The 15,955-nt window shown below is 37.7% G+C and overlaps 1 protein-coding gene across 6 annotated transcripts; it reads left to right on the top strand.

The window, feature by feature from the left end:
- Positions 1–8,892: 8,892 nt before the first annotated feature.
- On the top strand, positions 8,893–14,811 carry LOC311279820 (serine/threonine-protein kinase pim-2-like). 6 transcript variants are annotated; one of them, XM_084391565.1, is made up of 13 exons: positions 8,893–9,615; positions 9,720–9,839; positions 9,934–10,266; positions 10,690–10,875; positions 11,058–11,150; positions 11,324–11,374; positions 11,559–11,940; positions 12,043–12,222; positions 12,771–12,915; positions 13,111–13,188; positions 13,298–13,353; positions 13,573–13,722; positions 14,170–14,811. In XM_084391565.1, the coding sequence occupies exons 1-5, from the start codon at positions 9,450–9,452 to the stop codon at positions 11,075–11,077; spliced, it is 825 nt and encodes a 274-aa protein (XP_084247691.1). In that variant the 5' UTR covers positions 8,893–9,449; the 3' UTR covers positions 11,078–11,150; positions 11,324–11,374; positions 11,559–11,940; positions 12,043–12,222; positions 12,771–12,915; positions 13,111–13,188; positions 13,298–13,353; positions 13,573–13,722; positions 14,170–14,811. The 6 variants fall into 6 exon arrangements, with proteins under 6 accessions (XP_084247691.1, XP_084247690.1, XP_084247689.1 ...); XM_084391564.1 differs by lacking the exon at positions 12,771–12,915 and having other exon boundaries at positions 13,108–13,188; positions 13,573–13,650; XM_084391563.1 differs by lacking the exon at positions 12,771–12,915 and having other exon boundaries at positions 13,108–13,188.
- The last annotated feature ends 1,144 nt before the right edge of the window (positions 14,812–15,955 follow it).

Raw genomic sequence — 15,955 nt, 5'->3', positions numbered from 1 at the left:
TTTGTGGAAGAGAGAAATGTGTTCCCTAAAAAATATATATATATATATATATATATATATATATTACAAGCTTTAAAAGGCAAACACCAGATGAAGTACACTAACATTCCTCAAAATCTTCTCTTACCAAGCATTATGAGTCTTGGTGTGGCTGGAAGGCTCAAGTCTTTCTCGATGGATGCCTTTGTTGCAGTTGTCTTTAAAACACAAAAATACCTATTATTACTACATGTTTAAAATGCAGCTTAAAATAACATTTCATGTAATTCACAATACTATTGCCCACTTACATCAGCCAAAATGAAGATGGAATCCTCTTTTTCAAGGAAGTGCTTCATCAAAAGAAGCACTGTTGCTATGCTGGTCCGGCTATGCTGCATGGTCGCGGTGTCGCTTTCAATGTCCCGGAGAAGACACTGAATGTCTCTGTTCTGAGTCTGTCTTTGGAAGAAATCTATGATCCTCTTCCCCTTGGTGTGAAGAGCCTGTCCTACTCGATCACAGATATCAATATCTGTGAGAGTTTTGAAATGGGCACAGAGTCCTCTTTTTGTAAAGAGGAAAGGCCACTGTTCTTCAATTTCATTTGTACTAGGGGGAGGGCAACTGTTTATCATGTGACGCTGATAGATGTATGTCAGTCTCATTGAATTGTCAATATCTGGATTGTCCACAACTCTGGGGCCAGCAGACTGAAATATGGTGACCATATTTTTTCTTCTGTCTTCTAAGGAGTCAACTGACTCTCCTTCTGGGAGACTTTTTGGCTGCCAATTTGTGCAGCCATACCTGTCTACTTTGCACCGTACTGTTTTGGTGGTAGTGCCAAGTTCTGTCGTTGTTCTTGTTCTCCGTATTCTATCAGTTACATTGTTGCGGTTAACATGCTCAACTCTTGTTTTAAGTTGATTAACAAGAGAATAGTAACCTATCCCCAACTGTTCACCTTCCGCATTTGTGTCTGCAAAGGTCAAAGGATATTTTGACACAATCAGTTTCGCTATCTCCACGCAGGCAGCCCTGTTGGGATTTGGACAGTGTTTCTGCATGGCAGCCACCACAGTTCTCACCATTGCTCGTCTCTCTGCAGGGTTAGCCCTGTGCCCTCTTAATATTCCCTGTGAGAGTGAAGCAGGCATCTTGTCCCAAGGAATCTCAAACTGGCTGACCCATGAGTTCTGTGTGTTTGTAAAAGATAATCCATTAGAGTGGGGTCGTGTATGAGGAGGTGTAAATTGGGAATGTCCATCTGTCGGCTTTGGGTCCAAGGATGAAAAAGGCACTGTTTTTTCATTTTGCACACAGTTGACATCAGTGTCAGCTTTACCATTCAGTTCTAGTAGAGAAGAAATACATTAACAGATATTTACAAGTACATTTTATTTACAGTATGAACATTTTACAGATAAGATAACTTAAAATTGTTTTATTAGTGATTCTCAAATCTGCTTTACTTTTTTAAACAATATTTTTAAACAATAACATCTATGGTTATTTTTCAGGCTGTTGTGCCCAAACAACTAACAATTTGTTTCCCCTTTCTCTTCTGTCATTTAGAGATTACGTTTATCCAGTAGTTTAACCCAGTGTTTCTCAACTCCAGTCCTGGGGACCCACATCGCAGAATGTTTTAGATTAGTCCAACTAATAAAGACACCCGATTCAGCTCATCTGCTTCTTAGAATGTTGAACTGGGAGACATCTAAAACATGCTGGGAGGTGGATCCCCAGGGCTGAAGTTTAGTGTCTCAAGCTTTATCTAGAAAGATGCCACATACAATATCTTTAATATTTTACATTGCTTTTGATGTGCATTTTCTCACCTCTTTTTTTGAAGGCTTGGATGACTTTACGACACTGTATTGGTGTTAAATGATGCTGGAAGTCATCCTTCTCAATAAAGGCAAGGTCTTCTTTATTTGTGACTCCAACAGCTGATGACAGGTGTTCAATGAGACCCATCAATCTCTCATAGTCTAATTCAGGTAGCACTCTCTGAATTTCCTGAATGCATTCAGCATCCATACCTAGAATGAAGAACACACTGAGTGATGCAAGCAAACAGTAGGGAGGTCCAAGATGTTGTACACTGGCAGTGGATAATAATCTTGCAACCTATCTGCATTAATATATGCATATTCATTTTCTGAATTGCATAGGTGATAGATTCCAAGATCAACTAACAGTAAAGATTGATGTACCAAAACAACAAAGTGCACCTGTTTCTCATCAGTAAGTATGAGGGATATTTTCCCAAAGACCAAGTTGTCACCAGTGTGCTTTAAAACAACAACAAGGCCTTTGGTGTACTTGGTCCCTTTGTAAATTACTGATGAAACTTCAGAGGTTTTGTTTTTATCAATATCAACTGTCTTTAACAGCATCTGTATATCCCCATTGTATGTCTGTTCATCAATTTCATTTGCTTCACCAGCAACCTGAATGGAAGGTGGGAATAACTGACCACAACCTAGATATGACTGAAGAAGCTGGTGTCTTTCTGCCAGTGTCTTACTTAAGTGTAAAAAATTGTGAAGCTTTCTGGCACACTCCTTGAAATAGGTGTGTTTGCTTTCAAACCTTAGTGTCCACAAGCGTATCAGTGGCCCAAATTTAAGGATTAGGTCAGGATAATGCAACAAATAGTGATGCTTTGGTTTGAGAGGGTGGTCAGGGAACATGCTGTTCCGTAAATATACATATTCCTCGAGCAAAACTTTCAGATATGCGACTTCATTTTGGTGAATTTTTGGAGCACAGATGAATTCAGATATTTCCTTTAGCTTAAGGCACAACTGCCAAAGCTCACTTTCCACAGGATTTTTGATCCATCTACCAACATAAACTGGTAATAATCGTAAAAGACACCAATTCTGTGTGGCTGAACCACTGAGCTTTTTAGCATTTTCCTTAATCTCACATGGTTTGTTGTGTGAGTCACTACCCAAAAGTTTTGTCTGTGAGATGGCCCGATTTATCTGGTCATAGGTGAAATGTTTTTCAGAATTTACCAAATGTTCAATATAGAGGGCCAAATCATTTGCCACTACTCCCTCAAAAACATCATGTCCAAGACATGGAGGAAGACCGCTACAGACATGAAAAGACTTAAGTGAGTTGAAACAGGAATTAAATTTGATTCCATCTATTAAATCATGGTCAGAGGTCAGGTGTTGTACACTGTCGTTATAATTTGTAGGTGTTCGTGGAGGGCCAAAAACCAGTGGCGATTTGGCAAATGTTTCTCTGTTAATCAAACAGTACCTACAAAAGTTTTTGCTACTGCTGAAATTTTCTGTGAATCCACCAACAGAGTGGGAACCGAGATTATCGCCACATATAGCAATCAGTGATGCCTTAAGGTACCTCCCATCTTCCAGCTGAAAGCCTGAATCCTCCAAGTCTTTTAGGTCAGCAATAAGACGGGAAAATATCTTGTCCTGACCAAAAAATTTAAAATCCTGCTCCCTGCATAACAAAACAAGTTGTGCTGGGTCAACAGTGGATCGATTATGTGGTAATATTTCCCCAAGTGTCATGTACATGGCCATGATTTTGTGTTTCTTTTTTCCAGAGCCTAGGGGGTTTGTCACCTCAAAGGCATCCAAGTACAGTATAACTGACACAGATGATAAATCCTGTAAAATGGCATTTTGCTTAAAGTTTTTGCCATCATTAACATCAGTTAAAACCATATCACTGTGCACATGAAGTTTAGAATGTGCATACTGGTCTTTCACAGTTGACTGCTTAAACAAGGTAGCAAGTGTATCCTTTACAGGAACATACTGACAAAAGCGTTCCTTACCATTGGTATCTGTTCCTAGGTAAATCTGAGCAGGTGCAACATAATCAAAATGTTCTTTGAAATATGTTTTCCTGGTTTTGTCTGATCTCAAGACACCTTCATTGTAAATAGTTAAAAGATCCTCTTGTTCAAGTTCCCTAATTATTTCCTGTATTTCTTCCTTTGTTATGTTTAGCCCTGTCAGTTTTTCCTCTACTTTTTTAAGTACTTGCTTCATTCCACTGCTATGGACCTCCTGAAATTCCTCAACAATGTTCTGTACTGTTGTGGCTGGCAAAAGCAGTTTGGACTGTAGTTTTAAATAAAACAATGCCAGATTCTTTAGAAAGGTCGCAGGGTTCAAATCTGGGTTTGTTCCATGACTATCAAGAAATGGATAAACAGTCTCATCATGGACTTGGATGTCTTGGACATCAGTATCTTGTTGTGGTTGTGGCTCTGCTACAAATGATTGCTTGTGTTTCCTAGATATGTGTGTAGCAAAGGATGACCTCACTCTAAAATATTTTGAGCATCCCTCAAAAGGACAAGTGACTTTTTTGCCATTCCATATGTGTAATCTTAAATGAATGCACAACAATTTAACATTATCGGCCACATAATCACATCCTTGAATACTGCATTTGCAGTTACCACTCTGCTGATACATGCCTTGTCTCTGTGACACAGTGACAGCAGGTGGGTGATTTCTGTGCATGTGGGACTTTAATGCAGAAAACGTCCTGAAATTACCAGGACAATATTCTATGCCACATGAAAATCTGTTGTTTGCCAAGTTTCTATGACTTTTTGCATGGGCATAGAAGGTTTTCAAACAGCCAGTGTCGTGGCTACAAACTTTACAGCTAAACATATTGCTATAAGTCTTGTAACTGGAAATTCTGATGCCGAACTATTATATCAATGGATTTTGGACTCTAATGGCTCTCTTTCTTGTTTCTGAAAGTAGGCTACATATAATCCCCCATCCCTTCTTTTTTTTTTTTCTTTACCTTGCTTTATAGCAGGTCTTTATTCTTTTTCTGAAAAATCTTAGCAAAGTGTCTCCACACAGATCCTACGTTCAGCTCCTGAGCTCCTCCCTCTGGCAAAATCTGCGATGATGGTTCCTTATCTGAAATGTTAAATAAATCATATCAATCCAAATGTAAAATTTGAAAGGTGAAAATACAGAGAATATCACATTAGCTTACTTCATGTTAATGTACGGTAAACTTTGCTCGTTAAAAACTATTTTGGTTTAATTCGATAATTCAATAAATGCACACAAATCACACAAAAGCTCCCTCTTCAGACAAAACTTGCGACTCCACAGCTAACGTTACTTTCTAATCTAAATACGATTCAAATGTCAAAAAATGAGAAAAAGAAAAAAAACGGCATGTGTTTAAATATAAAAACGACGTTATTTTCGCAGCTATAGTGGCCACTGTTAACCTAACGTCGTCTTAATGTAATAATCTTAACTTCGCTCGATAAAAAAATAAAAAATAAAAAAAACTTGCTTTTAATCGGTAATTCAATAAACTCACAGAGACTTATTTATAATAAAACGTTAGTTTTACCTTAGTTTTTAGCCCCAATGCTGACAGGAAAACGTTAACCGTCCGAGACGAGAGCTCTGGCCTCGGGCAAAATTTATGACTGCACTGTAGTTCCTAAACTAATTCGTAAAGCACCCTGTCGACCCAAATGTCAAAAATGAGAAAAAGAAAAAAACGACACTGTGTTAAAAAAAAAAAAAAAAAGATGCTATTTCTCAACTAATTTAGAGGCCAACGTTAATTTATTAACCATAACTCTGTCTTAATGTAAGTTAACTAGGCTATTATAGATATTAAAAATAATAATCTTGATTTTAAACGGTAATTCAGTAAACTCACAGAGCCATTTTAAAAATAAAACGTTAGTTTTACCTCAGTTTTTAGCCCCAATGCTGACAGGAAAACGTTAACCGTCTCCAGAGCTCTGGCCTCGGGCAAAACGTGCGACTCCACTGCTAGTTCCTAATCTAAAACGTAAAATAAAACCTGTCGAACCAAAATTTTAAAAATGAGAAAAACACATGGTGTGTAAATGAAATGTAAAAACGACGTTAGACTAAGTTAGAGGCCAACGTTAATTTATAACTAACTTCGTCTTAATGCAAGCTTAAGGCACACACACATTATTTACACATTCTTTACACACACACACACACACACACACACACACACACACACATTATTTACCTTGCTTGTTTGCTGTTCTTCCTTATTCTTCCATATTCACGGGGATGAAACAATCTTTTTACGACTGGACCTCGACGATCCAAATAGCGTCAAATGTCGTTGTGGTAAATACAGTAGCATACTTTATTTTAAAAAAATACAGCAAATCACTGTATTTGGTGTTTTACGTCACAGAAAATTCCCATGATGCAAAGGGAATTACAGTTCTGAACTGTAAAGAGAATTTACAGTAGTATACTGGTTGATTTATAGTAAATAACTGTAGAAATTACAGAAAAGTCTAACAGACCATCAACATAAGCGTAGTTTGCTCAAACAAACAAAACAGTCCCTGAAGACGAAAAGAGGATCACATGTTCTCTAGGCGCCCCTTTTATACTTCCGGGTTGGACTAGTAGTGACGTCATAGGCTGTCGCCGGTCAATAACGATTGCCGTGATTGGATAAGCTTTCAGACACCGGTTCACGTGGAGGAGGGTGTTCCCCATAGCGTCATCGACACAGTGCGAGTTCCCTTTTGAAAGGGAACTACAGGGTTCAACATTAACGCTCGTCTAGGACAAGTGGAATTTTACTCGGCCGACCGGATAAGTAGCCTGATTAAAACTTCAGTGACAAATCATAACTAGGGAGGCATCGAAACGCGAGAATGATTCTGATTTTATTACATTCAGTGTAAACAAAGATTGATAATGGATCGTGTAGGCTATCTCCGGTAACAAGGTGGCGCTGTTGAGGCTCGCTGAGACACTGCTTTCCAATAATGTATAACAAACATGCATATAATTTGCGGCCGTCAGAGAGCCTCTATCAATATGCAGGAGACTCCCGGACCTGAAAGATGTCCTGAAACCTCTCGTTGTAGTCCCTGGTTGAGTCCGAAATCGCTCCCTATACCCTCAAATAGGGCGTTATTTGAGAGGACAGACATTTGTAGTGTCCGAAACCATAGTGGACATTATTGAGTGCACTTATTCAATCCCACATTGCACTGCAACAACGAGTGTAAAACCGATGTACTATCAATGGCTGTCCAATATACTCCGTTATGAGCTTTGATCGACAGTTTGACCCTGTCCCAAATGGCGCACTTCATGTGGACTTTCGGTCTCGTGGACTTAAATTGCGCGTGCTCGCTGAGGCTACGAGTCCGTAGGCCGTCCCATTCAGCATTTTAACGCTCTGAAGTGTGCTCAGCAGCGCCCCCTTTGTACCCTTGAAGCGGTCTTCCGCGAAGCCCGCATAGATGCAGGCTCCGCACACTTTAACTACCCAGGAATCCTTGCGAAAGGCCAATCAGACAACGGATGGGAGGAGATTTCACTCACGGACAATTGTTGACATGGCTGAGAAGAAAATATTATGTTTTTTATGACCTAGATGAACATTTTACCAGTTGTTACCTACAGTTTATACAAACATTATGGTCATCGACCAGTGGTTGATGTCTCAAACATAATAATAGTGCGTTGAATAATACGATCGCATTATGATTCATTAAATAAATAGAAATGAATGGCAGGGCTTTACTGAGTCATATGTAAACATAGTATGAATATTGAAACCTGTAAATTCATCTGAAACTCATGCACATTTTCATTATGTGTTAAAATTGTAATCTTAGTTCAAATCTTTACCTCTCTCTTATTTTTGTGGCTTATTTTATCTGTAAAAGAAAACTTGCCTAATAATTATGCACACCTGAATACAAGGCGTTTTTTATTTCCAGCTTTCATGAAAAATTATATATCACTTATAAATTATTCAATACAAAATGAATAGTAGTTATTGAGATTAATGTGGTTTGGAACTGGTCAAATGTGCCTGAAAAAAAAATATATATGATCAGAAAATCAACGTGCCTAATTATTCTTAAGCTGTAATTGGTTTGTTTCAGATTGGCCTTGTGCCAGACCCTCCCACTTTTGATTTCAGCGAATCAAAGTTGTTTTTTTTATATTTTGGCCTTGTGTGATTGGACCGTTCTCGACTTTCAAGGTAAAGCCAGCCGCAATATCTCTTTCAAGATGAATTTAAAATCGGTTTTATCTTTACAAAATCCTTTCTCATGGCGTTCAAACGAAGAAAAAATAAGGATGATGGAGATTGGACTGAGCTGGCTAGCTGGATGCGATGTAAGTCATCATGCCTTTTATTGTTTTAGCTGATTCAAGTCCTGTCACGTAAGCGTTGTGGGCAATGACACAGAAGGTAAATGAAACAATGCAGTTTAACTTGAGGCGATCGTCGGTGTTCAAGCACAATGGCTTGTGTTGATGATATTTAGTTATACAATGGACATGTCTCTTTTCAAATAAAATATGAGTTTTTAAGTGTCTCTTTATGGAAGTATTAATATATGTACTATATAAAAGTAGACAGTTAATATAGTGCCTCTTCTTCAATTGGACATCAATTCTGTCATGTCTGCAACTTGACAAATATGTTGTCAATATCATAAAAAAAAAAAAAAAAATCATGGTCTGTAAGTTTTTGCAAACTCATTATTGGGCTTTATTCAACTTTATGAAACTATAATGAATTGATATGCTATTTTAACTACAAGTTAATGAACAATTTTCATAGTTTTTTAACTTGCTATTCTGTGGTTCCCTCTGGTGGACAACATTAGTATTCGTCTCTGAATCGCATTGACATAAATGTCATACTACTTTTTTGAACGATTACAATTTTTATATATATATATATATATATATTACTTTATATTACTGATATATTATATATTACTACTATATATATTTATTACTGATAATATACACTAATCAGACTCAAATTCACTGATTCGTGGTATCTTATTTCATGCTTTAAGTTAACATATTACATTTTTAGCTAAGCAGTTATGATACATTATTATATCACTTGTTAAATGGTTATTTAACAATAACATTCAGTCCTGATTCAGTTTGTTTCCAGATGCGATGTGCGCTCACGCGCTCTGCTCACGCGCGACTTCAGCCATTTCGAATAATGCTGTAACTGTAATGCTTCGAATTTTTGTTGCTAAAGCACATTATTGTTATGTTATGAATTCGTTCGTGTTATGAATTCTGTCTGCAAATATCAACAGGCTAAATCGCTTTCTGCTTGTTGAGACGAGGCGATTCAGAGACTTGCTGAATATTTTCTGTGCTGATCTTGCGCTTTTGAAGCTGTTTGGAGGATTTCAGAGAGACTTTTATTCTAGAAGGAGATCGGAGGATATAATCATTTACATAGTTTATTTATAGTTTTATCATATTATTTCTGTGGACACTTCTACTCGATTGTTCTTTTCTCATTTTAGAGGGAGTTTGGAGTTTTATTTAATTATTTGTTTTATTTTATTGGGAGGGGGTTTTCTGAGGAGAATTTTATTGTATTGTATTGTTTTTATTACAGTTTGAAGGAGGATGCCAGGCCCGAGCCAGGCACAGAGCCAGGAGCTTATTCCTGGATATTTAACACCTCTGTCTTGTGAGTTTGTTTCTGTGTCCACAGGTCCGGCTCAGAGGAAGAGAGAGTTGCAGAGGCCAGATGATGGACGTCCGTCCACTTCATCCAAACACTCTCGCAGAGGTCAGAATAGGCTTTTATTAAAGTTCATAAATTATTTGTCATTGAATATAGAAAGTTGCATTTTTTGGGGTGTAACCACTGACATTGATTATTAATATTATTAGAAATGTTCCAAGACTGGAAGTGTCCTCCACTGCCAGGTCAAGTTCCCGTCGAGCCAATGAAGACTTCAAACGTCCCGACTGCGCCAGGTGCCATGGAGGATGTGGACAAGAGCTCCACAGGTGAGACTGAAATAAGGCAGAATGATGACTGCTAAAAATAGAAAGTTGCATTTTTTGATTATTAATATTATTAAAAATGTCTGGAATATTCCAGCCTCAGGCAGATCCAGTGGAGCTGCTTCCACAGATTCTCCACCGGGCATCATGTCCACACCATCTTTGTCCCACTGTGTGAGGGATGTGGTGCGGCGGTTTTGTGGGTCGTCGTCGAGCTTGAGCAGCACAGGCTCGTACATCGTCAGGAAGAGGAGCAGTAACAGATCTGAGAGCCAACATGAACAGGGCAGTGGCGGAAACAGAAGTTTGTCCAGATCCGACAGCTTCCAAGACTGGACGTGTCCTCCACTGCCTGGTCAAGTTCCCGTCGAGACTTCAGATGTCCCGACTGCTCCGGGTGCCATGGAGGATGTGAACAAGAGCTCCACAGGTGAGACTGAAACAAGGCAGAATGGTGACTGCTTAAAATGTTTGACAAGTTAAGGTCTGGTCACATTTACTGTTTCTTAGCGAAATTTTTCTGAAATATTTTAGTTGGACAAAACGTTCTTTAAATATATTTTTGTTAAGCCAATTAGCCATGAACTCACTTGCGCTGTCTGACACACACCCGAAAACAAATAAAATGAAATGATTATTACTTAATATTGTGAAAAAATGTTGGTCACCGCTAAGGGACATTTATGCAGGTATTAAGCAGAAACAGAGCGTCGTCAGGCGGATAGCTTGGAAATATTTGCATTACTTTGGATTTGTGACATTAAAGATAAGAATTTAACAGTAAAATGGAAGTTATATCATTGTTAAATGTGAGGTCAGAGATGTTTCTAATTATTTTTTTTATTTTTTTCAGAGAAACCTACAAAACATAAGAAGATGGAAAGAATGTGTCGGTTCATCAGGAACTTGTGGACGAGTCTGTCCCGCTGCTGTTCTGGCAGTAAAGCTGTGGATGTTGTGGAGCCTTTCGTTCCTCCACTAGATCTGGACTCAGAGCCAGATTCTGATCCAGATCACTCCGGCGTCGAGCCAGATCATGGTAAATCTGCAGTCATTATTGTTTTAAACAGTATTATCGTCTTGTTTTCCACTAAAGATATCTTGAGGCTTGTTTTCAGAGAATATTAATATTATTTTTTCGACCTGCACTGATATTTTTACTATAAAACAAAGGATCTAGCAAGCTCATATATTTCTCATATTTTCCTGTTTGTTTTTCAGACTCCTTTGAGTCTCTATAACGCGGGAGAGATGATTGGATCCGGAGGATTTGGAAGAGTGTTCGAGGGAACACGCAAATTTGATGGCAAAAAGGTAAAGCAGTCTTGTTGAATTGTATAAACATTTTGCTCTTGCACGCATCAAAACATATTTAATACAGATGATTTAATACTTAGATGCTCAAATCGTAAATGTTATGTGTAAGGTCAGGCGCTTGAATGCTGTTACTGTTATTGAATAGTGTGTTTCTTTTTTCATTTTTGCAGGTTGCCATCAAGCGGATGCGGAAGACTTGCAACGATCTTTATCTTTCTATTGTAAGTTGGCCAAAAGCTGAATGTGTATTTAGTTGTTTAAGTGCTGATTACTGTAGTCAATACACCTGTAGGAAGCATTAGGTGTAAATGTAATGGACAAATAAGCCTGGAAAGGCTCTGTTGATCGGATCTACAAAGATCACAGAAAAGTACCTTTAAAAATACCTTCTTTTCTTTTCTCTAGCCTGGGCGTCCCGAACCTCTCATTACAGAAGTGGCTCTGCTGCTAATGATGAGGCAAGAACCCATAAGCCCCTACGTCATAGAACTACACGATTGGTTTGAGCACCCTCGAAAATTCACCCTGGTGATGGAGTATCCCGAACCCTGCGAGAGCGTGCTGGACTTTATCATTCGTAATCCTCAACTGGACGAAACGACCGCACGGGTCATCATGCGACAGGCTGTGCTGGCAGTGCAACACTGCATTGATCATGACGTTTTTCACAATGATGTTCATGCACACAATTTCCTGTTGAAGAAAGACACGTTAGAGCTCAAGCTGATAGACTTTGGCTGTGGTCAGCTGCTTAGTAGTGATGGCTACGACAGCCACATTTACATTGGTGAGCATTTTGGGAGTGTGTGGAAACCTGGATGTAATGACTTGCTGATTATTTGACACTTTGAAAAAATTGCTCAACAATGCACAAATGTCTTGCTTACAGGAGTACTGGATTACTGCCCTCCTGAAGTCTTCACAGGACCTCGATTTCACGCCGTCCCAGCAAATGTCTGGGCTCTAGGAGTGTTGCTGTACGAGATGGTGAACGCATGTCCTCCTTTTCACAATCCAACGGAAACCAAAGAAGCCAAACTTACATTTCAGAACACCAGCTTATCCAACGGTGAGGGAATGATATTAATAACATTGATGAACACACACATAAAGCAAAAGGCTCAGTACAGACACAGTTAAAGCTGAAGTGTGTAAAATTTTTGATATATAGTTAAATACTATAAGAAATGTAGTTTTAGTCACAGAAGTGAAAGCCAAAATTCACTGCATTTCTACTTTCGGAGATTAAACAGGTCATGAACTCGTCAAAGTGAACAGATCAAAAGACAAATGTTCATAAAGACAAATGCAACACAGCTAAAAGTATTCCTAATATGTTGGACCTGAAACATGCCTTCACAAGTACCAGTAAGAGCTGCGTTTGTGATGTTTGAGTTGGGGACGACGTGATGATGTAGGTTTTTTAAAATATGCTTTATTTTGTAATTTCGCAACGTGCCACTAGTGCAGAAGACAATACATACTTCACCTTTAAAGTAAAGATAAAGAACACTTTACCTTATATTAATCATGTTTCAGATGCTGTTTTCATAGATGCCAACATTAGTGTCACATGGTCATGACTAACCAGCTCTCTCCTTGATAAAATGTGTACAGAATGCAGTGATCTGATTAGCCAGTGCCTAACCCTGGATCCAACTAAACGCCCGACGTTAGAGCAGATCTTACAACATAAGTGGATTAGAAATGATCTACTGTAGGATGGAGAACTTCAGGAGATTCACTCGATCAGAGATTTCAGGTGTGAGGAAGAGTAACAGACAGAGTAGATTATTAGCATTTGTCTTCAATTCTGGATTATTTGTAGTGAGGTTTTCAAAATTTTTGTTCATTGTAATGTTCTTTTTATAGTCAAGTCAAGTTTATATATATATATTAGTATATTATTTTCACCAATTGTGCCACTTAATGATGTTTTTTTTTTTTTTTTCAGTAGTTTCTGACTCTAAACACACTGAAGAAGAGAAGGCTGAGTTCAGAAGGAAGCTCCAGACCTGGTTTCCTGGCATTGAAGGTAAGAAATTCAGCCAGCGCCACAACAACAAAAGATACTGTTTTCTTTTAGATTATTAATATATTATTTCCACCAATTGTATCTTAATTATTATTTTTCATTCCTCCAGTATCTGAATCTAAACCAAGTGGAGAAGAGAAGGCTGCCATTTTATAATACTCGAAGGCGAGAGGCTTTCTAAGCGAAACCCCATTCGTCGTCACAGCGTAACGTCTCGTACTCAGGGAACGAGGGTTACATACATAACCGAGACGATTTCTCTTAAACATTTAGGATACTCGTTAATTTGTTTTTTCCCCAGAAATAAATTCTTGAACATAAAAGTTGTTCTCTAATATTGATTATTTCCATCAATTGTGTCTTAATGATTTTTTATTCCTCCAGTATCTGACTCTAAACCAAGTGAAGAAGAGAAAGCTGAATTGAAGAGAAAACACAAGACTTGGTTTCCTGACCTCCAAGGTGAAAACTTCAGCTAAGGCTGCAACCACCATAGACATTGAGAGGGACCCACATTTCCCCCAGATATTCAGGGTAATTGTCGAAAATCATCTCTTATTATGATAAATTATTTTCAGATTTATTAAAAACAAACAAACACGGTCTTCAACTAAGCTACTTTGTTTGTTATCCTCAACTTAGAATACTTTGTATATTTCAGTAAAATTCATAGACCCCTCATGGTAAAACAAGTTATATGTCTTTTTTACCTCCTTCCAGCTTATTAAACCTGATTATGTCTATTTCCTGTCACAGTTGGTAGATCCGCTGTCTCATTCTGGTCTTGTGTGTGTGTGTGTGTGTGTGTGTGTGTGTGTGTGTGTGTGTGTGTGTGGGTCTCCTTTGCGCTGATTGTTTCTTGTGGGCGTTACCGCTTATTATCATCATCAGCGGCAGCTGCAGACTATCTAGCCAGCTTACTTAATAACAATATTTAATACTTAATACTTAATGCCCTGTCTTTCGTCTTGTGTTTGTCAGATCGTTGTTGAAGCTTCCCGTGTTCGTGCCTGTTTCCTGTATTCCTCGTGTTTCCCGTCTCACTGGATACCGGATTGCTTCACTCCCGTTCTCACCTCTGGATTATCTTCTCTGCTTCACTCACCCCTGGATCGCCCATCTCAGTCCCTGCGTCACCGCTCTCCTGCAGTCTGTGTTCCTGGTCTGACTTTCGGCATCAAGCGATCATCTGCCTGTTCTGAGTTTTCCTGTGTGAACATCTGTTCAATAAATCATCATTTTACTTGCTATTGCTTCCGTCTTACTTATCATTACATTTCCTCAAAAGGAAAATGTAGGTGCAAGTCAGCGAAGTCCATGTAAAAAGCGGAGCGTGCCTAAAGATACCAGCGAATGAACAAGGGAACGAAGCATCACCAACATTTGTACTTTGTAAAATGAACTGAATAAAAAAATGAAACTTTATTTATTAGGACGATACACATGAATTAACAATGGTGTTTACATTTAAAGCCAAAATAGCTCATTTTCATGTATAAATATACTATATTCTCTGTATTATAAATATACATTAAAGATAAACAGAGAATGCATGTATTTCCTGATTTGGTTTTATTTGATTTATATCATATTTTGTTTAATTATAAATATGCATAAAGTGAAGATAATCATAGTATGCACGTGTTGCCTGAACAACATATTAAAGTCACCATGAAATGGACAATTGGACAATTCTTGTTTTTATTGAATATTGCAATAAAGAAATAATTTATTAGAAATGATTTATCCATGCACATCATATATATATATACATAAACAGAGAAAACTGCATTGTATATGCACACATAGGACCACTCCCACCATCACAATGCAATGGACATTGTGCAGGGATGATTTTTGTCCAAATTAATCAAGGCTAGAAATTATGAGAAAAAAGTCAGAATTGCAGGATATAAGGAGTTTAGAAATGTGAATTGTGAGATAAAAAGGCGCAATTACCTTTTATTCTGTGGCGGAAACAAGCTTCTATACATCACTGAATTAAAACAGCTGAAGAAACTAAGAGGTGGATCCTGTAAAATCTTTTATTAGCTTTATTATAATATCATCATCAGCATCATATTCTGAGAGTAGAAAACCAGCTACAATCTCAGAGTCTTGCTCACATGAGGCTTTCTTAAAAATCAATTAGTGGTAAAAAAAACATTCAAATCAAACAATCTCAAAATCTGTCTCTTAAATCGCAATGTCCCTCAACCTGTGACAGACCGGCTTATTGTTTTATAAATGAGCTACCATGCAAAACATTTGGCCTATTTCTAAACACAGCTGACTGTTTTATTGCATCCTAATACAAATGGAAAGAAACACAGTTCACTGTTTATCAAACTAAACTTAAAAGTGGAGCACCGGTGTATATGTATATGTATGAAGAGTTCAGATGCAAAAGCCTCTAAGTGCCATCTGAAATTTTCTTCTAGAATGATTTTTATCAAGCTTGCATATTTAAGTTCAAAAATATAAATTTATTAGAAATGTTTATTTAAAACAGTACTACTCTTCTTTTTAATATTTTAATTCAATGTAATCTTTTTGCGTTGTGATCATATAGTGAGTACAATTTTGCAGATTGACAATTATAATTCATTTTCAGTGAATTAAATCACAAATCAACTCAATGAAATGCTGAACAACTCAATTAAACTAAATGTGAAGGGAAACATCCCCACCTAGTGGTGAATATGCACAATACTACATGAATAAAACAATTAATCCATTAAACACATTAAATAACAACATATTTTAT

Source organism: Rutilus rutilus, assembly GCF_951802725.1.
Source record: "Rutilus rutilus genome assembly, chromosome: 20".
NCBI classification, from domain to species: Eukaryota; Metazoa; Chordata; class Actinopteri; order Cypriniformes; family Leuciscidae; genus Rutilus; species Rutilus rutilus.
This window is presented reverse-complemented; position numbering and strand designations above follow the sequence as displayed.